Source organism: Didymosphaeria variabile (assembly GCF_027946475.1).
Source record: "Didymosphaeria variabile strain IMI 356815 chromosome Unknown scaffold_4, whole genome shotgun sequence".
Taxonomy (NCBI): domain Eukaryota; kingdom Fungi; phylum Ascomycota; class Dothideomycetes; order Pleosporales; family Didymosphaeriaceae; genus Didymosphaeria; species Didymosphaeria variabile.
The window spans coordinates 4,167,201-4,189,545 of record NW_026611623.1 but is presented as its reverse complement, the minus strand read 5'-3'; the positions used below and the strand labels follow the sequence as shown (position 1 = coordinate 4,189,545).

At 53.2% G+C, this 22,345-nt stretch overlaps 9 protein-coding genes across 9 annotated transcripts; 6 read left to right on the top strand and 3 right to left on the bottom strand.

The window, feature by feature from the left end:
• Positions 1-626: 626 nt before the first annotated feature.
• On the bottom strand, positions 627-1,217 carry N0V89_006269 (uncharacterized protein; the record flags this gene model as incomplete). The annotated part of the gene is made up of 2 exons (XM_056215039.1): positions 627-874; positions 971-1,217. 2 exons carry the CDS (start codon positions 1,215-1,217, stop codon positions 627-629), a joined length of 495 nt encoding a protein of 164 aa, XP_056072306.1.
• Positions 1,218-2,544: 1,327 nt separating this feature from the next.
• On the bottom strand, positions 2,545-4,590 carry SAS10 (something about silencing protein 10; the record flags this gene model as incomplete). Its single annotated transcript, XM_056215038.1, has 3 exons — positions 2,545-2,711; positions 2,765-4,348; positions 4,401-4,590. The coding sequence occupies 3 exons, from the start codon at positions 4,588-4,590 to the stop codon at positions 2,545-2,547; spliced, it is 1,941 nt and encodes a 646-aa protein (XP_056072305.1).
• A 458-nt stretch (positions 4,591-5,048) lies between these two features.
• Positions 5,049-6,127, top strand: TSC10 (3-dehydrosphinganine reductase; the record flags this gene model as incomplete). The annotated part of the gene is made up of 2 exons (XM_056215037.1): positions 5,049-5,093; positions 5,144-6,127. 2 exons carry the CDS (start codon positions 5,049-5,051, stop codon positions 6,125-6,127), a joined length of 1,029 nt encoding a protein of 342 aa, XP_056072304.1.
• A 476-nt stretch (positions 6,128-6,603) lies between these two features.
• On the bottom strand, positions 6,604-7,821 carry N0V89_006266 (uncharacterized protein; the record flags this gene model as incomplete). The annotated part of the gene is made up of 7 exons (XM_056215036.1): positions 6,604-7,255; positions 7,305-7,361; positions 7,415-7,498; positions 7,550-7,579; positions 7,630-7,640; positions 7,698-7,720; positions 7,773-7,821. 7 exons carry the CDS (start codon positions 7,819-7,821, stop codon positions 6,604-6,606), a joined length of 906 nt encoding a protein of 301 aa, XP_056072303.1.
• Positions 7,822-8,253: 432 nt separating this feature from the next.
• On the top strand, positions 8,254-13,574 carry dna2 (DNA replication endonuclease-helicase Dna2; the record flags this gene model as incomplete). Its single annotated transcript, XM_056215035.1, has 5 exons — positions 8,254-8,301; positions 8,356-9,933; positions 9,981-10,076; positions 10,135-10,891; positions 10,945-13,574. The coding sequence occupies 5 exons, from the start codon at positions 8,254-8,256 to the stop codon at positions 13,572-13,574; spliced, it is 5,109 nt and encodes a 1,702-aa protein (XP_056072302.1).
• Positions 13,575-13,995: 421 nt separating this feature from the next.
• On the top strand, positions 13,996-14,408 carry N0V89_006264 (uncharacterized protein; the record flags this gene model as incomplete). Its single annotated transcript, XM_056215034.1, has 3 exons — positions 13,996-14,014; positions 14,062-14,179; positions 14,243-14,408. The coding sequence occupies 3 exons, from the start codon at positions 13,996-13,998 to the stop codon at positions 14,406-14,408; spliced, it is 303 nt and encodes a 100-aa protein (XP_056072301.1).
• An 829-nt stretch (positions 14,409-15,237) lies between these two features.
• Positions 15,238-18,084, top strand: N0V89_006263 (uncharacterized protein; the record flags this gene model as incomplete). Its single annotated transcript, XM_056215033.1, has 1 exon — positions 15,238-18,084. One exon carries the CDS (start codon positions 15,238-15,240, stop codon positions 18,082-18,084), a length of 2,847 nt encoding a protein of 948 aa, XP_056072300.1.
• Positions 18,085-19,161: 1,077 nt separating this feature from the next.
• N0V89_006262 (uncharacterized protein) lies at positions 19,162-19,893 on the top strand (the record flags this gene model as incomplete). The annotated part of the gene is made up of 1 exon (XM_056215032.1): positions 19,162-19,893. The coding sequence occupies one exon, from the start codon at positions 19,162-19,164 to the stop codon at positions 19,891-19,893; it is 732 nt and encodes a 243-aa protein (XP_056072299.1).
• Positions 19,894-20,164: 271 nt separating this feature from the next.
• On the top strand, positions 20,165-21,688 carry N0V89_006261 (uncharacterized protein; the record flags this gene model as incomplete). The annotated part of the gene is made up of 1 exon (XM_056215031.1): positions 20,165-21,688. The coding sequence occupies one exon, from the start codon at positions 20,165-20,167 to the stop codon at positions 21,686-21,688; it is 1,524 nt and encodes a 507-aa protein (XP_056072298.1).
• Between the last annotated feature and the right edge of the window lie 657 nt (positions 21,689-22,345).

Sequence of the window (22,345 nt, the reverse complement as noted above, 5' to 3'; positions counted from 1 at the left end):
GGATATCTGTGTGCCCTGCCGGTATCCCCAACGCCTTGCGCCGACACATGCTGTGCTAAAACGCCAGAACAAATCAAAGCCCCACCTCCAAACATCATTCTTTTCCCTTCCATTTCCAAAGTACTGATCTTCTCTCTCATAAGCTCACGCGCTCCCAGCCATACTTCCCTCCAAGCTCTTCGACCCACACCCATGCACCCTACAAGCATGGCACTCATTCCCATTCGACCTCACAAAAGCCTCCACCTCCGCCGACGAATCCCTCCTCTCCTTACCCTCCTTCTCCACATCGATCCCCGCAACCCACCACACGCCCGCCGCCACGATCTTCGTAATGATCTCCACCTCCTCCTTCGTCCTCGGCGCATATATCAGCACAAACTCCTTGGGCACAAACCGCCTACACCACCCTCCCCTCGCCAATGGATGCCGCTCACCCCAACCAGACTCGAGCACGATTTTCGCATCCGCAGGGTGTAGCGTCATATGCATACTCCCATCCGACGGATGCGCATGGCACACCTCCCCGCCGCACGTCCTCGTAATAGGCGTACTCGCAAAGATACCCGAGCTGTGCTTCTCAAAGCAACTCGTCCTCTCGACGAGACAGTTTTCCGGCTGGGCTATTAAAGCGCGCATGGAGTCCACGAGCGCTTTGTAGATGTCGACGGAGGACTTCTGAGATTGTTGCCGTTGGGGCGCGATGCCGCGGACGGTGGGGCGGGCGCCGGGGCGGGTGGGGAGAGAGTTTGGGGAGAGGTAGCCGCGCTGGGGACGGAAGTGTGGGGGATGGAGGCTGGGCGGAGGGGGTCGCGGAGGCACAGGATGGAGAGGAGTTTTATTTTGGCGTAGCCGAGGGGGGTGGCTGGTGTGCCTGTACGGAGTCAGGGTCAGGACCAGTGTGGAGGGGTGTATGAGGGAGGTACGCGGTATGTGTTTGGGGAGAAGGGAGAAGAATGGGATTACGCACCGCCGGGGCCGAGAGAAAGAAAGGCTTTGTAGTCGGCGTGGATGTAGAAGAGTGTGAAGAGCGGGAGGATAAAAGTCAGGGCCACGGCGAGGAAGTGGAATGTTGCTGTTTCGAGGACGGCATTTGGGAAGGGCAGGACCGCCGAAGCAGGACCGGGTCTCAGCTGGTGGAGGGCGTCCATGGTGCTATTCGATTCGAGGTGTGTAGAAGGGACGTCGACGGTGGAAGGCCCTCGCTGATATGCCATGCGAAGCGGGGGGAGCCGAGCTGAGGTTTTTCGTTACGAAGGTGTGCTGTGCTGTCGTTGTTACGTAGGTGTTCCCGATTCCCCGCGGAAGGCCCAGGAATGCACGCAGAGCCAACGACTATCGCGCCCTCACGCCGGTGCTCAGGTACGGCGGCTCCACCACTTAGGTATGACGCAGAGGTTAGTGCGACCCCAGCTTGAGGTAGGGTCTACGGAGAAATTGTCTTCCACACAATTGTTCTCTATCAGAAAGGCTCGATGATGGTCCTATATAGATTCGAGGTCTCGTATGTAGTGAAGATCGAACCACACTCCTCGTTTACCCACGGTTTGCTCGCGCTCCGCAGCATGCCAGATTGTGCTCTCCTCCGCAGCCCGCGGGCGCCATCAAGCCATGAATTCCTTCAGCTTCGCACACAGCGCACCACGTGAGACGTCCCAAAGCGGGTAGAACGTTACAATTGTGGGGTTCGCTTGCGGCCGGGACGAGTACTGATTGGCCAATGCAGACCAACGTGGTCGATCCTGTGACGTTGGCCGGCGTCACAGGGTTGTGAAATATGGGATTGGCATTTTGTGTTGGGGCATCGCCGATTGGGGGATGAAGAAGGGAGGCTCTGCTGGAGCTCGGGTTACTTGCTTGTCTAATTGGGTCCTGACTGATTGTCCTTGTATACTAACAGTAGCCCATGAAGGCATACAGATGCAGAACGTATGGTATGGTATACGAAGTATGCCACGCCACATACGACACCTAAGGAAACATGTTTTAACACTGCCTGTTCAGGTAGTTAAGGCCCTGTCAGCCCTAACACAAGCCGCAGCAGTGGTCAGGCATCCAGGTAAGCAGCTGACCGTATGTAAAGTTGAGCTTCAAACCCCCCGCAATTATACTCTTACTCCTCGTATGCACTCCCTCGAAACCTGCTTTCTCAGCACTAGGCGCTGGTGGACTCACATCGCTACGGTAAACAGGATCATAAGAATCATATTATTGACGAAGGTAGAGCGAGCCGGTGGCCTGATGAAAGTCCACGTATGCCAGGTGAGGCAGGAGTGTGGTACGACATACCCATTCATGTAAAGAAGGTACACATGTAGAGTGGACCTGAGGAAGTGCGTTTCGATACAGTCATGTTGAAGCGGATGCCATGACCGTATGAGGATGGCGGACTGTGCTACTGTTAGAGTTCGCCCACAAGTAGGAGCACACGTGGCGCAGTATATCTCTACGCGAGATACCTCAACATTCCATATGCATACATAACACGCGAGCAGATATGCAGGTTCAGATATGATTCGTGTCCAATGGCGTCTCGTATGATTCCTACAACTTTCTACTCCTAACCAATCCCTTTTTGATACCAGTGAGTTCTCCCTGGTAATGCGCACCACCTTTCGCCTTCTTTCCGGCGTCGAACACAGGTTTTTGTGATTTGAGCGCCTTCTTCTTGGCTTCGTAGCGGATCTTCTTCTTGACACGCGGATTGCGATCTGTGAAAAAGTTAGGAGTGGTCGAGGGTGTATAGAGGCATGGAAATACATACTCTGTTTCTTCCGATGTGGAGTCAGTCCTTTATTCTTCTCGATCACGTAGCTGATCTGGCGACGTCCGTCCTCGCCGATAATCTCCTCTTCCACGACGGCCGCGCCCTGTGCCTTTGCGACTGCATATGCCTCGGCTCGGTCTGTCTTTTGCTGCTTCTTCGCGTTACTTCTGGCCGAAATCATATCGTAGTAACCGTCACCGTCTTCGAAATCTTCCGGACGTGGTGGTGCGTCGCCCTCGTCTGAGCTGTCACCGCCTTCACCAAGATCGACACCAGGACCTGACTTGTTGTGGCCCTTCTTCTCGGCTTGGGCCTGCAGACGGGCCTGGCGATCCTTCAAGCGCTCGCGGTGAGGCACATCAGCGTCACCGCCAGCGTCCTTGCCTGCAGCATCTCTCCTGATCGCCTTCTGAGCGATTTGTGATGTGTAGAAACGCAATGACTTCTTCTTCTTCTGCTTCTCCGCAAGCTCGTGCGCCGTGAGTTCTGTCTCCTCGCCGAAGTCGGAGTCTTCCGCATTGAGCAGGTTGAGCTTAGGTTCCTCGGCTTTCTTCTTGCGAGAGGCCTTGAGAGCCTTTGCACCAGTGAGCGAAGCAAGCGATGCGAGCTCCTCCTCGGTCTGACGGAGCTTCTCTGCACGTCGTGCCTCAGACTTGGCTTGCGCAGCTTCAGCAGCGCGCTGGGCCTTGGTCTTCTTTGGCTTCTTCTCCTTCGCTGATACATCCAGGTCATTGCCGGTCTCAACAACCGACACTTCTTCGATGACAGATAATTCATCGCCGAGGGCTGCCTCCACCATGGGATCTCCAATTGGTAGACCCTCGACCTTCTCCCATAGGCTCCGAGTCTTGAGCAGACTTTCCATGACGGGATGCTCGTGAAGCTCAGCGGGGTCTAATGCAATCACCGACGAATTGCCTTCCTGTGCTGTGGAACCAAGGACAGCAAAGTACATCGACATAGCCGCTAGATAAGCTGCACAAGCTCGGTATTTGGTTATCGCCATGGGTTTCGGTAAAAGTGCCGCATTCGTTTTCCCGGACTTTGAAGTGTGAGCTTTGATGAGCCGTGTAGCGGCATTAGCAGCCGCAGCCAATTCATGGTGCACAGGTTGTAACCGCAGATACTCCTGCGATATCGGTTCGAACTCAGGATATCGCGTCCGTAGGATCTTCAACCTCTCTTCTTCAGACATGTCATCTGTAATCCGGAGCTGTGGCAGCACTTCCGTCACCACCTTGCCGGAATCTGCGCCAGCATCGCCGTCTTGACCCGCCCATTCATCCTCATCAAAGCCGAAGTCCGCCTCTGTCATCGACTGCAGTTGTTTCTTTTGTATTCGTAAAGCTTCCGCTTCTTCGTCGAGCGCATCTTGCTCCGTCTCTATCGCATCCGCATTGTAGTAATCTTTCTTCGACGGACCCCAACCGCCAAGATCCTCCTCGTCTTCGGCTTCGGGTTTGCGTGTATCGTCTTCGTCTGCCTCAGCATCTTCCTCGTATTGTTCTTCGTCGAAGCCATCCTCATCGTCGTCTTCGTCATAGTCGAGAATTTCCTCGTCTTCAGGTTGTAGGAGCTCATCTGACAGGAATTATTAGTATATACACCTTCAACTGAAGTGTTGCTAGCTCACCTTCTTCCCGCCACTTGCGCAGCTTCTTCGCAGCCGGTCCGTCGTCCAGCAATATCTTATCGCGATTGATGTGGAATTCGTCCTCGGAATCAGCGACATCTTCGTACGTGCTTATCGCAAGCTTTGAGTTCTCCTCCTTTGGTTCTGTAGGCTCGCCATACCGGCCTCCTGCCTTTCTTTTCTTCCCCATATTTGCAATGTGGTGGAGCTATTCGGTGCTGCAGATGGGCGCAACTTTCCAAAATTTACTGTCAAAATCTTGGCGCGCGAGGTGGGACTTCCGCGGTCAAGCTCGGCGCTAAAATAGCCTTGCTGACCTAATTTGGGGCCGATTTCTGGAGCACTATTTTGCGAGTTAATCCCTTAGCGGTCCAACTGTGCGCACGCGCTTTGTAGACAGCTTTGCTGACGGCTAGCAATATCTTGATACGAGTCGACTAGGATTCCGAGTAGTCTCGACACGCAATCCTTATTCCCAAAGTAGTGAGCGCGCGTGGGGTCGCCCAACATTGATGAGCCACTATCATCTCCTTTTCTAACAGTAGTCATTCTTTACTTCCTTCCTCATCCGCCATTTTCATGGACACTGTGTTGTTGTGGCTAATCACAGCTTCTCTGATCTTGCTGGGATACATAAGCTTTAACGTTATGGGCTTCCTTTCGTGGGGCAACAAATTTCCAGTAGAGGGAAGGGTGAGTCTATCTACTCATCCTTACGCCATTGAGGCTTACCGTGAACGCAGACGGTCCTCCTTACAGGTGCCTCCTATGGCATGGGCAAAGAGCTCGCAAAGCTCCTCAGCCAGCGCGGCGCTAACGTCATCCTCGTCGCCCGCAACGTAGAAAAGCTGCAAACCGCAACTGATTACGCCAAAGCCGCCGCAAAGTACCCCTCAGCCCAGCGCTTCCACTACATATCCGCCGACTGCACGAAGGAAGCCGAGAATGCGCGCCTCATCGCTGAAGCGACCGCCTGGAACAACGGCAATAGTCCCGAAATCGTATGGGCCAATGCCGGCTCCTCCACCCCAGGACTCTTCCTCGAGCAGAAGTCAGATACATTGAGGCAGCAAATGGACATCAACTACTGGGCAGCATGTTACCTCGCACACCAAACGCTCAAAGCCTGGCTATACCCCGACACACCCTACAAAGCAGGCGCGCCCTCCGAGCCAACGCGGCACTTCATAGTGACATCCTCCGTCCTGGGTTTTATCAACATCCTCGGGTACGGCGGTTACCCGCCCGCCAAAGCAGCCCTTAAAGCCCTCTGCGACGGCCTCCGCCAAGAAGTCATCCTGTACAACGGCGCGCGCCGTTCCAAGAACAACACCTCCGGCCAAGCCCCCGCGCCTTTTGACGTCGCAATCAACATGATAGCCCCGGCCACCATCCTTTCCCCCGGCGAGCAGAACGAGAATCTCACAAAGCCGGATGTCACCAAGAAGCTGGAGGAGACCGATCCGAAGCAAACGGAGCTGGAGGCAGCGACTGCGGCGATCGCGGGGCTGGAAGCGGGGAATTATTCGACCGCGACGAGCTGGCTGGGAGATTTGATGCGCATGAGTAGTATGGGGAGTGCGAGGAGGGATAGTTTGGTGAAGGACACGGTGGGGACGTGGGTGTCGAGTGTGGTGTGGCCGCTGCTTGGGCCGGATATGGATGGCAAGGTGTTCAGCTGGGGGAAGAAGGAGGGTATGCCGGCGTATAAGCCCAATTCGATATAAGCCGATGAGCTTGGGTTTTTAGGGTCATCCGATGTGACGACGACCGCAACCGCAGCCTTCCAGTCGATTTGTTTGAGTTGAATGATACCAGTAGAGTCTGCCCCTAAGGAATGTGAATCCCGTAATATGATGTGCGGGAACTGTGCTATGCGCTGTTAAAGCTCCGGGATGTACCTTGCACATACTACGTTCGCGGTTTTTTAATTATACAAACATCAAGTAAAAATCTGGGTACCGGAGTTGAGGTGAGGTACTGCACTCTTGCCGTGGGGACGTGCTTGATAGTGTATGACAGTGACAAGGAAGAGCATATGGCTATGATGCTGAAGTTGCTTGTTCTACAAGTCGAGACACAATGTACACTCTATATGCCCTTCAGATTGAGACGCAAAGAAAAGATATCTTGGTCAACCGCCTGCTGCAGCGTTTGCAATCTTATACCGTGGATCACCTCACACGCCCTACGCGCCGGATGTTTAGATGTCTCCACGCATCTGGCGGAAGAAGTCCATAACACCGGTGAACACAACCAGGAGGATACCACCACCTGGGCCCAATCTGAGCACCTTGGGCAAGAACCCCTTATACAGAGCACTGAAACCTTCCTCGCGCATGACGGTGCCGAGAGCGGGCCATGCCCAGTTGTACTTGGGTACGGTTCCTACGACCTTGGTGGAGTTCTGGATGCGCGACTTGACGACGTCCATGGGGGTGTTGAGGATGGTACCGACAGTGCCACCAACGGCACCGGACATGAGATCGTTGGTGATTTGGCCCTGCTTGGTGGTGGCCTCTGGCAGAAGGGTGCGGACCTGGAAGATGCAGCCAAAGTATCCGGCGTTCCAGAGAATGTGGCGCCACATGGTCGACTCGAGACCCTGGTAGAGGGTGAGAGGACCCTCGTTCTTCACAATCTTGGTAAAGCAGTCTACCATGCCGTTGTACTTGTGCGCCTGCGCCTTGTCTTGAAGACGGATCTTGACGAGCTCGAAGGGAACAACGACGAAAGCCTCGGTCGCACCAGCAGTCGCACCGGTAAGGATAGAGAGCGATTGGTTCATCTTGGCTTGGCCGAAGAGGTTGCGGTAGAATGCGCCCCAGGAGTCGTTAGCCGCGAACTTGGTGGCCCTGTGTGATTCAGTACGGGCGCAGAAGTGACGATCGTAAGAGTAGCTACCTCTTCGGCGCCTCCATGAGGATAGGCGCGCTAATACCACGATATAATCTGGAGGCACTGCATGGTATTAGTATCGACAGCTGTTGCCCTCATCATACGCTTGACCGTACCCTTCGTTCTTGATGATCTTGCGGAAGCAGTCCACCATTCCATTGTAACCCTCCTCACCCGCCGCCTTGCCGGTCTGGAGCTGCCTGTGCGAGTTTAGGATGCGTGCGGATCTCGATCGGTCGCAATACGCTTACACTCTGGTCTTGACCACATCAAGAGGATACCTGTTGAGTCAGCACGCGCTTCGCTATGATGTTCATGTCGATGACCTTACATGATCAAAATCTAAGTGCGCAGGTCAATTTAGCAAGCTCGAAGCAGCTTTCATCCCACTGCACTCACTTCAGAGACACCTGCCACGGCACCTGCAGGTCGGTCAGCTACAGTTCCAGGTTTCTTTCCGCCATTGGGACTCACCAGCCGCGAATTGGTAGACGAACGGGAGCGGCTTCGGTGGTTCCGCCATTGTGCTAGCGATATGAGAAGAGGAGGAAGGGAAAAGGAAGAGTGGAGAGGTGTGGTGTAGGTCGATCAAGTCTCGCCGACTGCACGAGACCTGGGGAAAGCGACGAGGTCCGAGCGAGCTCCGTGTGGGATGTGTTGTGTGGTCCTAGCTCCAATCGATAACAGGGAAGAAAATGGGGTGCGTCAAAAGCAACTTTATTTGTCCACCGTCCTCGGAGCTCGACAGACCCTATCCGGCTATCTGTAATTCAATTGGACGTTATAGCCGTGAACGCGCTCACCTTCTCGATAAACCCGTCGGCCTTTGCAAATTTGGCAAGTGCTCCCGAGCTGTACACCACGTGACATCGCCAGCCGAGTCTCTTCTTGATTGGCTTGGGGCGACGCGCTTCCGCGACGCCGTCGTTCTCCACCACCCCGACGCGTCCGCCCAATGTCAACGCGTCAAAAGTCCTTCTTTGATCAGAAACCACGGCCAAAGGTGATCACGACTATTCTTGAACACAGCGTTCCTTCTGGACACTAACCAATACAGCATTTTAACCAATGGCCGGGCCGTCCACGCAATCACACTGCCGACCAGCATAACACCGCTGCACCCCACCAAGTCGTCTCCGGACCACCTATCATGCCCTCGAGCCAGACTCGGACGAAGCTCAAGAAGTTCCAGTTCATCGAGGGCGCACCTGCTCCGAATACCATGGGACGAAAAGACGCAGAAAAAGAAAACACAGTCGCGAGGAAGGAAGCCAAGTCACCGACTAAGAAGAGAAGGGTTGACTCTCACCAATCCACCAACACAGAGGCTGCCGAGAAGACTGCACAAACACCGAAACCGGCGAACACGAAGTCATGTCCACCTCCATCGACGCCTGGGACTAGGATTCCACTCGCCGAGCTCGTCGGTAACGTTGACGATTCGAGTCGCCATGTTGTCAAGACTGTAGTGTCGCCAGAGGAACAACTATGCTGGCGTGGATCGCAGCAGATAAACACACCTCTTCCGCGAAAACGAAAGCGCGCACGAAGCTCCTCACCCGTGGCGCCTTCTCCCGAAGATGCACAGGTACAACAGCAGGATGCGAGACAGCTCACAACCCCTCAGGCCAATCCTGCGACAGAATTATGGAATCAGTACACGAACAACAAGGGAACACCAGGCGGCGCAAAAGGCATAGCGTTCGCGCATCTAATTAGCGAAGCCTCGCCACGCTCTTCTGCGACAGCTGGGAGCGTGAGTGGTCTTCGGAGGTGGGCCAGCTGCGGTGTTGAATTTCCAGCATCTACAAAGAAAAGGAGAAGAACGCAGGCAGCGATTGGAGTTTTCAAGGAAAAGACCGAGGATCTGTCTGATCAGCCAAGCTCCGATGGAAACTTTCAAGCGCCACCGCGGGGAAAAACCAACCTGGCAGAAATGCTCGAAAAGATGCGCGAATCAATGGCGAAGCCGGTCCCGAGAGATTCACAAGCTCCATCTAGCTCATCACCGTTGCCCGCGGCCGAGCGCCAGGATGTTCCGACTGATTCACCCTTGCGACATCGCGGACGAGCGGACTTTGAGGATGGGGAGAGTTCCGCGACTGTGATTGAAGAAGCTGCGCCTGTTGGAAAGGGAGAGGACGAGGAAGACGAGTACGGGTCTCGTAGAACCTCGGGCTCTTCCGATGAGTTCGGTGACGTCGACTTTGATGATGACATGGTAGATGCGCTCGAAATATCTGGCCGCACTGCTACCGTCCCGGAAACCCATATTCACTCACCAGACATGGGACAAGCCGTTTCGAATTCAGCTCCACGTGAGCCTTCCGAGCCTCCTGTGTTGGAAGCGGCGGAAAGCGATGACGAATTTGGACTAGATGAAGACGTGTTTGCGGAAGATCTTGAGCATGTAGCATCGCTTTACGATGCCAGGGCTGAGTGTACACCGGAGCGGCAGTCATTAGGTGTCGACGCAACAGAGAACAGGCACACGGCAAAAGGAGCTCCATCCGTACTTGCTCCTCCTGTCATTGATCTAATCGACGACGATGACGATGATGATTTTGGCGATGACATAGATGCTGATGAATTTGCTGCAGCTGAGGTTGCAGCAACCCAAGCACCCGCCACAGATGTATGTAGACCACGAACATATCAATGAATGAATGCTGAATCTTCAAGAGTGCACAGGACGCTAGAGCTATTCAGCGCTACCTCATAAAGCGAGTAGACGAGGCCCACTACATGACTGACAAGGGGTATCAAATGCCAGAGAAGGTTCGATCCTCTCCTATCGCCCACTTGCCTATGGCTCGATATGCTCACTCCTGTGTAGGTTCTGTTAGTAGAGGACGAGAAGACAAAGCTATTCAAAGCCATCACCCTTCGACAAGCCTGGTACGATACACCGTGTACCCCGGGTTCCTTCGTCCACGTCATCGGAGAGTTCTCTAAGACGGGGCAATGCATCATCGACGATCACCACAACATGCTCATACTTCATCCTGACCATCTGATCTCGGCGACGGTTGTTGCAGACTCGTTTGGATGTCTACGACGAGCTGTCCTGCAAGACCGGGTCAAGGCGACAAGCAGAGCCAATGCTCCCATGCTATACGGCACCCTTCTCCATGAGCTTTTCCAAGAAGCCTTAAAAGCCAACCAGTGGGACATCGACTTCCTTCTGGAGACCGTCGACAAGCTCATTCCCAGCAAATTCGAAACGATCCTCGAGATCAATTCGAACTGCGAAGAGGTGAAAGAGCATATCAGCAGCAAGTTGCCAGAATTACAGTCCTGGGCTAAGATCTTTGTCCGCGCCAAACCAAGAGCGGATGCCATCGTACGAGAACGGAATGGAAGGCAGTCAGTCATGAGCATCAACAAGTTGCTTGACGTCGAGGAACATGTCTGGTCGCCGATGTACGGCCTTAAAGGCAACATTGATGCTACGGTCCAAGTGACCATGCAGGATGACCAAGGCGAACGCACCCTCACAGTCCCTTTTGAAGTCAAGACCGGCAAAAATTCTTCGAACGCTGCGCACGTCGCACAAACAGCTTTGTATAACCTGTTGTTGTCTAACCGCTATGGTAAGTAAACGTACTCTGATACTAGACTAAGCTAAGCTAACCCAAACCTCCAGACGTTGATATTGCATACGGTATTTTGTATTACCTTGAGACTTCGGATACCAGCCGTATTCCCGCTATACGTAACGACATTATCCACATGATCATCAAGCGCAACGAGCTGGCCTGCTTTGTCCGAGATCGTATCGAGCTACCGGAAATACTGAAGGAGGACCACAAATGCGGCAAGTGCTATGCTCAAGAAGCATGTTTCCTGTACCACAAGCTTGTCGAAGATGGACAGGGCGAGCGACTGAACAAGAAGGCAAAAGAGCGTTACGATGAGCTTGTGAAAGATCTAAAGCCTTCTGACCAGGAGTTCATGAAGAAGTGGGACGAATTGCTCACCAAGGAAGAATCCGATATGATGAAATTCAGAAGAGAGCTCTGGACCATGTTGAGTACCGAGCGAGAGAAACTTGGAAGATGCTTCTCCAATGTCATACTGGAGCCCGGGTCAGGCCTTGAAGAGAAGAATGGGCAGAAGATCAATCGCTACACCTACACTTTCGTCAAACAACAGCCGAAGCCGGGCTTTTCTTTCACAGAGTCCCAGCTCATCATTGGTGAGCCTGTTGTCGTATCCGACGAGCGAGGCCACTTTGCATTAGCTAACGGCTATGTCACAAACGTGCGAAAGCGTCGCATCACTGTTGCTGTTGATCGCCGCTTGCACAACTCTCGCAGCAAGCTTCCAGGTTTCCATTCGCAGCACAACCAATCTTTCGCCGGCATCATGGAAGTATCGAAAGAAGGCGATCCAGTGCCGGAGTACCAGGACGACGAAGAGCCCGTGTTATATCGCTTGGATAAGGACGAATTCAGTAACGGCATGGCGGCTGCTCGGAACAACCTGATCCAAATCATGGACGACAATATTTACAAAGCACGAGACCTTCGCTCGCTCATCGTTGGCGGTCGTGCTCCTATTTTCACAACCGCACAAAATGCTTCTCTTCCAGAGTCCTCGCAAATGTCGATGAACTCTGACCAGAAAGCGGCCGTGTCCAAGGTCATGTCAGCCAAGGACTACGCTCTTGTTCTGGGAATGCCTGGTACCGGCAAGACTACCACTATCGCACACATCATTCGGACACTCGTTGCCAAAGGCAAAAGTGTGCTTCTTACCTCGTATACGCACACCGCAGTCGACAACATTCTACTGAAGATTCGGAACGATAACATTGGCGTCTTGCGCATCGGAGCAGCCGCCAAAATCCACCCTGACGTCCGCCAGTTTGCTACTTTGGCTGCCGAGACTAAGGAGAGTCTGGAGGAACTCGAGAAATCTTGGATGCAGCCACCAGTCGTAGCCACGACTTGCTTGTCTATCAACCACCCTCTGTTCAACCGACGAATTTTTGATTACTGCATCGTTGATGAAGCTTCTCAGATCACGCTTCCCGTTTGCCTAGGGCCCATTCGTATGTCGCAGAAGTTTATCCTGGTCGGAGATCACTACCAGCTTCCTCCTCTCGTTCAAAACAAGCAGGCAGCCGAAGGTGGTCTTGATGTATCGCTGTTCAAGATGCTCTGCGAGGCGCATCCTCAGGCTGTTGTGAGTCTCGAGCACCAGTACCGCATGTGCGCCGATATCATGCTTCTGTCGAACACTTTCATCTACTCTGGACGCCTCAAATGTGGAACGTCTGCGATAGCTTCGCGCCAAATCACCCTGCCCAATCCCTCAGGCCTGTCAGCTCATCATAACAAGTTACATCCCTCACGACCAGCTGAAGAGTCCACTTGTGTTGGTCCTGCCTCTGCAAGCTGCTGGCTATCTCGAACTCTTTCCCCAAGTGCTCCCGTGGTCTTCATCAATACCGATCTGATCTCCACGCAACTGGAAACACAAGCTGGCTCACGCATCAACAATACTCTGGAAGCGCGCCTTGTCACACATCTTACCCTTTCGCTCCTCTCACTCGGTGTACCTGCTACCGAGATCGGCGTCATAGCGCTCTATCGTAGCCAACTCGCTCTGCTACGACAGTCGCTTTCTTCCGCCCATACGCAGACTCAGTGCTCAGAACTCGCAGCGGCAGCCACGGGACCCGGCATCTCAGCTGTAGAGCTCCACACAGCGGACAAATTCCAAGGCCGCGACAAGGAAGTTGTGCTGGTCTCGTGCGTGCGAAGCAACGACAACGGCGTGGTGGGCGACTTGCTAAAAGACCGCCGTCGAGTCAACGTTGCGCTCACCAGAGCGCGCAGCAAGCTCATCATCTTAGGCAGCGAAAAAACACTCTCCGGCAACGATCTGCTGCGAGACATTGTCGCGCTCTGCCGGGAGAAAGATTGGGTGCTCGACATCACACAGAATATGATAGACGGTCACGCTTTCAACGAAGGCTTCTCGCAGCCCACTGGCAAAACACCGTCGATGTCTCGCTCGCGCTTTGCGGCTCCGAGTAAGAGCCCGACACCCAGCCCGACTAAGAAGCGGAAGGCTTTGGGTGATATTACTGCTAGTGGCGGACAGGTGAACAAGAGACCGCAAAAGAGAAGCCAGCAAACGCCGAATGGGAGTCCAGAGACGGTTAAGACAGGGAGGAAAACGCCTGCCAAGGTTTTCAAGGCTGGGAAGAGAGGTATCCTCGACGGGCGACCGTTGCTGCAGAATATCTTTAATGAGGCTATTTGATTGGCTTTGCCACTTGAGTAGGATGGCAAGGCATTGCAAGCATGACATTTTGGTTAGGATGGTTTCGATTGTATAAGTGCGTGGACAGTGCGTTTTACAGTTTTGGTTATTCACGGGAGCGTCTGAGCGGCGAATTCACATTGGATTAGCGAGCATTGTTTTGTATACCATTACGAAATTTATACGTCTACTTGAATATCGAACATACATGTTGGTCCTCGATCTTGGCTTGTAGAATGCGGCAATTGTATGCTATCCCCATTTGGGTCTTTTGCCGATTGTTTGGGGTCTGGGCTGCATTTACGCCCTGCCATGACTGAGTCACATGGTGCGTGACTGCATATACGGAGCCATGTAGCCGCTCCTCTACGTGAGCTCTGTTTCTTTCGCTCATGAGATCTCTGAGTTCATAATTGACATTATGGCACCATCTCCACAGGGTAAGTACCTCAGCAGCACCCCTTTCTCATGCTAAGATATGTGGTAGCCGACACCTCAGCCCCCAAGAAGAAATCGCGATGGCAGAAACTCAAGGAAGAGAACGAGGAGCGTAAGCGGGGCAACATACAGCACATATCTGCTAAACAAGCAACGGAGAGGACGGGGTAAGCGATTTCCTGATTCAAAATAAATTCTCAATAGCAATTTACTGACTTTTTCGGTAATAGGTACGACGAGACAGGAAAGCCGGCGACAGAGTGGCGCAAAGAGGCGCATGCAAAGTGGGTTGAGGAGCAGAAGGAGGATAATAAGCGGTTTGGGGGTGCGGTGGTGACGGCTTTGGCGCCGGGGGCGGCGAAGGGGGCTGCGGCGGATGGGTGTGGTGTCATGTAGGATAGCGAAGGGGGGATGCGTCTGGAGTAATGCATGTAGATAGCTGTTGTGTGAGATGGCCTAGGGTAGACTCAATGTGTAATGCGATGTCCTGGACGACAACATCACCACCAAGTGCCTTTCGGTGGATCAACCTGATATCAAAGACGCGAGGTACGCGTCCTTTGTTATATCCATTCTTCTAATATTTCTTAAAGAGACGAATCCATAGGGTAAAGAGATGCCGTATAGGAACATAACATGCGGGTGCACTGGTTGTAACAGGGTGCTAATGTTGCTGCCTGAAATACTGTGAGGAGTGTGGTTTTCCAATCCCGGGGAATGTGGGTGCGCGGTCATGAAGTAAGTGTACGACAGTAAAAGTGGGCGTAAATACTCGACAAGTCTATAACATAGCTTTTCCTATATCCGGCGTTGGCGACAAACCTACGGCGCAAATGATTCTCGTTAACAGAACGTTGTTTGTGACCACCAGCTCTCTCGCTTTGTGTCGAAGATTGATGTCAGTCACTCGAAACTACACCTCTTCATACACGCCCCTGTGAAGACAGAAGGAATATTATTTGCATGTCTCATGAATGATTATCCTGAAGAGGTAGATAACTTTGGATTGCAAGTTGCTAGTGGAGGAAGTCAGGAAGTCGAGTCGTTCCGTGGTACCGAGCGGGATGACGTCCCAAAGTTTTGGGTCAGCACGAGCCACGCGACTTTCTCGCGTAAAACGCGTTGTATTGCAGGAACAACCAGCCCACCCTCAGCTCGTTCTTAACACTGCACCATACAGCTATGAACACTTCTCATGCTTTCGCACGCACTGCAGACATCGAGCATGTCTCTACCGCCGTCTAAATTACCGCGCCTTTCATCAGCACAACGCGCCGTCGACCCAAAACAGCGACTTCCCTCGAAGCAAAAGCGAGATTCGATCTGCGGTCTCGGAACATTCACAAAGCCCTTCACAATTCGACCGTGCCCCGAGTCGCCCTACAATCAGCCGCATACCTTCGTACCTATCCGCGTTATCGCTCGGTCACAACTTCCTCTCTCGCTCCTCGATACTACGACCGACAATTCGCTTGCAAGCAATCAGCTCTTCTCTGCCTCGATTGATGTTCTTGAGCGTTTTCACCGCGAAAAGAGCGATGAGAGCCAATCGCAGACTACACAGGCACCGAGGGTTCTTATAGCACGCCATGGAACGAAGAAAACCCTATACGCCATGGAGCGTGTTCAAGAGCGCGTGTACAGCCTCTGCAAGCTGGCCATCTGGTTGAAAGAGAAGGACGTCACGGATCTGTGGGATCCAGAGAATCTACACGTCTATCCAACGCTGCCAAAGGTGGAACCACGCGGCGAATTAACAGATGTATGGTGGAAGCATGCAGTGGTGGACACACCGCCGGCAGAGAAGCCTGCAAAACGCGCCAGACTTTCCATGCTACGCCTCAAACCTTCGACCGAACCTATTGAGTCACACACACTCTCCGTTCCCAGTGAAGCGCCAGCGATCGAGCAGACGCAAAACCAGGCAGGCCCTACGGAGTTACACACGGACGCCGTAGAGACGTCCGCGCTACCTACGCCGCAGGAACAATTGCATAATTTCGTGGACCAATATCTGGACGCTTTATATGTCTCCAAGACATCTCTCGCATATTTTGCCAAAGGCCCGATCGCTCGTATTCGAAATGCTTTTACTTCTACCGAAGAAGGCGCGCCAGCTACACATGAAATGGTCACGTTCATGCGCTCTATGCTTCTCAGCCACAAAGCAGAGGAGAAGAAGTACAGAGAAAAACTGTCGGAAGTCATCAAGGACTTCCCGCCGAGAAGCTTTTCGGACGATGACCTAGGCGACGCACCGAAGAAGCCGAAGAAATCCAAGAAGAAGGTCAAACCTAATCGAGACGGTATGTATCCGCAAGAGACGGAAGTTGTGAAGAAGTGGTGGTTTGGAGGAATATCGACCGCTGAAATGGCCCGCGACGAGACTGTTGACCAGCGCATCAAGAGACGTTTGGGCGACCTAAGGGTTCGTGAGGCACTACTTCAAATGATTCTGATCCTTGAGATCACTGCACTGGAATCTCTTGCGGCTTACAAAGCACCAATGGAAGGACAGGATGGCCCAGCCGAGGAATCCCAGGCGACATCTCAGGCGGTAGGAGAGTCGCAGTCCAAGCCGAAGCGCAAGAAGAAACTCGACAATGTGACCCTGCTCCTTGATCTGTTACTTGATAAACTGTGCATCTGGCAATCCATTGAGGAAGAAGGCGTACTCGATTTCGATGCAAAGAAACAAGATGAAGATATCAATGGGTCTACTGGCAAAGATCGCTTGCAAAGCTTTTGTGTTGAAGTCATCATACCTTTCTACATGAACAGGTTACCAGATCAAGCAAGGATGGTCAACAAAAAGCTAGGCGGCCCAGCACCTTTATCACCACCAAAGCGCAAAGCCATGAGGCCCTCGAATGTGTCACGAAAATCTGGTGAACCGAAGGAGTCAGAGTCCAAAAAGCCGCGACGGTCATTAGGCCGCGTCGCTACCGATACTACAGGGAGAATAGGCTCTGTGCGAGCCCCTTCACTGAACAGGTCCGTGACTGATTCTACCATTCTTAATGGCATCAAACGAGAGGGGAGTGAAGTTCCTCTTTCGGCCATCCCTTTTCAGCGTAGCCCGTCGAACGCCGCTAGACAATCAGCATCTCATCTCAAGCTCCTTAAAGGGCGGGAAATGGATTTGAAAACCACATCAAAGGCAGCCGCTGCGAGGGCGATGCAGCGAAAGCGAGTAGAGGAAGATCTCCGGGACGCTATCTCGACTTTGAAGAAACCAAACCGCGGCCTTGCCGCAGGGAGCTACGCAGATGACATTGAAAAACGCGGTCTTGGTTCTCTCGGCTCAGCCAGTTCAGCCAACAGATCGAGGAAGCCAGCCAATCCTGTTAGGAAAATCATGAAGGACGTTCAAGTGACGGCAACGCCGAATGCACGCAGAAGAATGAAGGACATGTTGCAGCAGGACCCGATACATCACGATAATCCATTTGTTCGCCCTCGACCATTCGACGGGTACCCTTCGAGCGACTTCTGCATACCGTCTTCAGCCGCACGTCCGCCACCGTCATCGGTAGTGCCTGCAACTGTTCAGCGTAGCGCAACAGCCCGGAAAACGGTGCCACAGGGCGTCGCTGAAACGCCATCGAAACCACAAGGAGCTAGGAAGTTCTCTATCCCGGCCCCGAATGGCAGGAAGATCCTCACAACACCATCTAAGGCCAGGACTGTGCATATGGCGTTTGACTCCCCACCTCAAGCTGTGCAAGCAACTCCAACCAAAGCTACTGCCTCCTCCCCTCTCAATGATATCAAGAACTACCTTGCGCCGACCCCTCGAACTCTGTTCGCTACACCGTTGAAAAAAGCTGCGCCTGCGCAGATTGCTGAGTCGCCTCTGCCGGCTCTTTCACACCCAGCGGAGCTCCCTGGTAATATGAACAGCGACTCTGCGCCGACCTCTCGAACTCTCTTCGCCACGCCCATGAAGAACACAACACCTGCACAGGTTGCAGAGTCGCCTTTCTCGGCTCTCCCACATCCGCCAAAAGCCGTTGAGGAACCGTCGATTTATGACGCTCTCGGCTGGAACGACGATGACGATTTCATGTAATACCCCTCAGATAGCATTTGTCTTCAGCATAGCGAGCGTTGCATGACCATGGAATGTGTTTTTAATACCAATCAGCATCGGGACGGCGTTCTCTAGCATAGCTTCTCTCCGCTGAGGTCGATAGGATGTACTCAGTGTAATTGTTCTGCACCATGTCTTAAGACAGGCAGCGAGCATTGCTGTAATCAAACGATGTCATTTCACACCCAGTATGAGCTACCATGTCTTGATTGTGCGAAACATTAGCCGGCCGAATTGTGAACCATGGAACAGGGATCCTTGGCCAAATGATGGCTCTCCGCGCTCCAGGTACACGGCGGAGGTATCTCCGCAACCCCAGAATTAACTTTCGTACAAGCAGCAATGGTCCGGCATTGACACTGCCATGATGGAGACGTGCTGACGTCTGCGGTAATACGGTAAACCGTTGCGCCTACCGTAAGCTCATGCCACGGTACCTTTTCGGCGCGATCCGTCGCGAGCGGGATGGCGTTCGTTGACACGAGATTTGACTCGAGATAGGTTGCGGCGTCGTCGCTGTGCCACCATATTGTCGCATTAACATGGACAGACGCCACCTTGCAGCGGCGCGCTTTCCCAGACAATAGTAAATAAACAAACAGTCGACGCACCCCACATCCGACGCGCTGAGGTTCTGGTAGCGATTCTGCTGAAGCATGCAGCCAACACCCTAGATCGCGGACTTGTCCTTAGCATGAGGTCGGAAAACAAAACGTCCAATGGCACGTCAGGGTCGCTCCGGAGGCCTGGCGGCCGTGCCAGAAGGTTGGACGTGCTGACGGGGGATCGCTGTCAACTGTGCCCCTAATGGAGAAACAAAGTGTCAATGCGCCTTCATTTCAAAGACCTAATGCCCGATCCCCTACGCGCCGCCGAGCTGGCTGCTTTCCCGTGCACGCGTCTCTCGTGTCTTTCTTTGCTTATATCCATTCTTACTCTCTTTGAAGCTTGTGCTGCGCCAGGTCGAGTTGCACAGTTCCAAGAGAGACCTTGTTGCGCAACCTGAACCATGTCAATCTTGTGCCGCGCTCCTCCAAACCGCGATCCAACATTATAATGGCAGCCGCTCCTATTGCTAGGCAGTCGGGCATGCCCTCCTCGCCGCGCTCGCCGACCCTTAGTGAGAGGTCCTTCGACAGCTCTATGATCCTTCCTGGGGATGCGATCCGAAGCATATCACCTCCGCTGTTTGCGGAACGACCGCCCTCGCCGTCGAGTTTCTACGCCCATGCGAACCGATCCACCCACACACTCACTTTGGCAACTGCGCCCCCACGACGGTCGCCCCAACTCAGGAACTCACCACCACTCTCGTCGCAGAGTTCGCGCTCAACGCTCCGGAATATGAACACTTCGCAAGCAGATGCAAAAAGTCCGGCGCTGACTGTCGACACACTGGCATCCTCACCGACTGTACAAGATGGCCTTCTCAATCCAGAGCCCAACGACTACAACAGCCGCAGCCCATCGCAACGGCGATTGAGTACAACTTCGAGTCTGAACAGCGAGGATTTGGAGATGATCAGAAACAGGTGGCCTGGGTTCGACAGTCAAGGCTTCGACGACAGTGGCGTAGACTTGGAGGAAGGAGACAATCAGGACCAGTTCCCGGTAGCAACACCAGACAGCGAACTGGGCGACGATCGATGGAAGAGTGGAGACTTCCAAGCCAAAGAGAATTCCTATTCATCTGATCTTTATGCGAAACGAGCGGAAATGATTCTTGCAGACGCGAAGAAGCGGCTCAATGTACGAAAGATGATTCAAGAAGGGATCGCGGATGACTGACAGTGAACAGGTGATGGAAAATAACATACGAGGTGCGCGACAATCGCTCGTTGTCTCGCCAACCTTCAACAGCTCGAAGATGGCAACAGAGTTCCAGCATCAGATCAACGCAGCGCGCGAACGAGACAGAAAATTGTATGCAGGGATAGGACCGATACCTCCTCGAAATCGATTGTATCAAACATCGCCGCTCTCGACAACAGGCAGCCCGACGCATGCCCGCGGCATGAGCGAAACTTCTGTTCCCCTACCGTTTTCGTCCCCGTCATATATGGCTAAGATACAAGATTCCAAGCGAGCGTCGAGTGCGATGGGGCATGGAAGCGGACCATGGTCTCCCGCTTCATATGGCAATGGCCGTTTTCCGATCAGAGAGTCGCGGAGTTTCGAGGTGATGCGCGACCCACGCGGCCAGGACGACTCCTTGCGCACACATTCCAGGGGCTCCAAGTCGCCACCTAACGTTCTGGAGACTTTACCGGAGGACGAGTCACCAAGGCTTCACCGGTCCGCCTCGACCACGAGCAGCTTGCGCGATCAAGTGCATGATCTCAAACATCGGATATCGAACCTCAGGTTGAAAACGCACGAGGACAGCATGCGGCGACGGAGTCAACAGAGCTTACGTGCACCCAGCCCTTTCACCTCAGCTGAGACCTGGTATACGGGCACAGATTCGTACAAGACTCCAGGTTCACCCATCAATGCGGACGCTGGTATGGGGTTCAAGTTGGAGTCTCCTACTAGAAAAGCATTATATGAGGATGAAGCCAGCGATTTGACCGCAAAACATCCGGTCGATACACCCCGACAAGATCACGCCTATGCGGTGAAAGACATCGTTGATTACGAGCAGTCGCCGCCCGATATCGACGATGAGGCATCATTTCAGTATGACGACTGGGAGCAACAAAAGGCCTCGAAAGATAACCCCCATAACGTAGGTCTCGGCCTGGATCTGGATGAGACCGATGAGGACGATTTCATCTCAGTGAACGGTGATGAAATCGACACGGGCTCTAGCGTTTACGAAGATGCTGTGTACGAGATGCCCGCGACAGAACGGCACGAAGATCGCATAGATGCCTTCGACTACGAGAACTTCTTCTTGCACAGCGCCATGGGAACGTACAGTGCCGCCCGCCCCAGATCTTCCAGCAGCTCGAGCTCGACCGATTCGGTGGCTACGACGAGACCAGTAAATGATCGTAGTTCAGTGGCTACGATTCTTCACACCAGGAACGTGTCTACGGGTTCTGCGAAGAGGGTATCCATGCATGTGCGCAATTCAAGTCAAGCTTCAGTTTCAACAGTAGCCTCGTTTGCGACAGCTGCAGAGGATTTGTCTGATGACGAAGAGGAGAATCCGCAGATGGACCAATTCAGCAAGCAAATGTTTCCAAGTCAGCAGCCTGTGTTGCAGAACATCACTGCGTCGCCGCGCTCTGATTCTGCACACAATGTACGCAAAATCGCCAGCTCGAGTTCCCCAGCAACAAGCTCAACCTCAACGCTGTCCCGGGTTTCCTCCCCTAGCTCAGGCGATCTCGTTACCGGCCTCCAGACCTCGAAGATCTTCTCCCTCCTGTCGCAAACGCCACGGGACGAGCCGCAGTTGGCCCTAAATGAAGAGGAAAAACAACTCATCTACAGCGTGGCTGCTACCTTACAGCAAGTTTGCAGTAATCTGCGGAGTACAACTGGTGATCAGTACGAACGGAAGGAATGGCGGAGGAGGCTCGACGAAGCGAGGAGAGTGCTCAACGGCGAGGAGATGGAGGGTCAGCCTTTTTGATACGGATCCGCCAATTTCCGCCACATCTATTCGGAATACCTACAGCAACAGAATCTAATGTCTATTGACGACCTGCAGCGGCGCAACGTTTCGCGAATCTACACCTTCGACTTTCTTTCTTATGTTGCAGCGGTCAAGCTTTATGACCACTTTTCCACCAACTGCTTCGGCAAATTTCTACACTTTCATGTTTTCTTGGATGGATACCACATAGACGGCATTCTCGCGCATGTATTGATACCCGGGGTGGAGAGGAGACGGCCGGTGTAAGTGGGCCTTCCTGTGGATTTTACTTTCTGTTCATGTACCTACCATCGTAATGCAATTACTAGTTCGCCCAAACACGACTTCTCGATGGCAGATTGGGCTTGACCGACATGGCTTTCCAGAAGGCCGTGGAAACACGAGGGGAAAAGGCTCCCGGGGCGTACAAGGTGTACCCAGACTGCTCGCAGGACGAGGGAGACACGAGGTTGACTGGTTGACAGCTGTCTACATTGGCCCCACCGTCGCCCACTTTAACAGCATCATTGTTGCGGATGCACAGTGTGTTGTCTGTCGAGTCCTATGCCTTTCTCTCCCGGTGCTAATGCGCGTAGTCTCCATGCTGCAGCTGGAAGCGGCGAACTAGTGCGCGAAACCGCTGCCAGGGCGCTA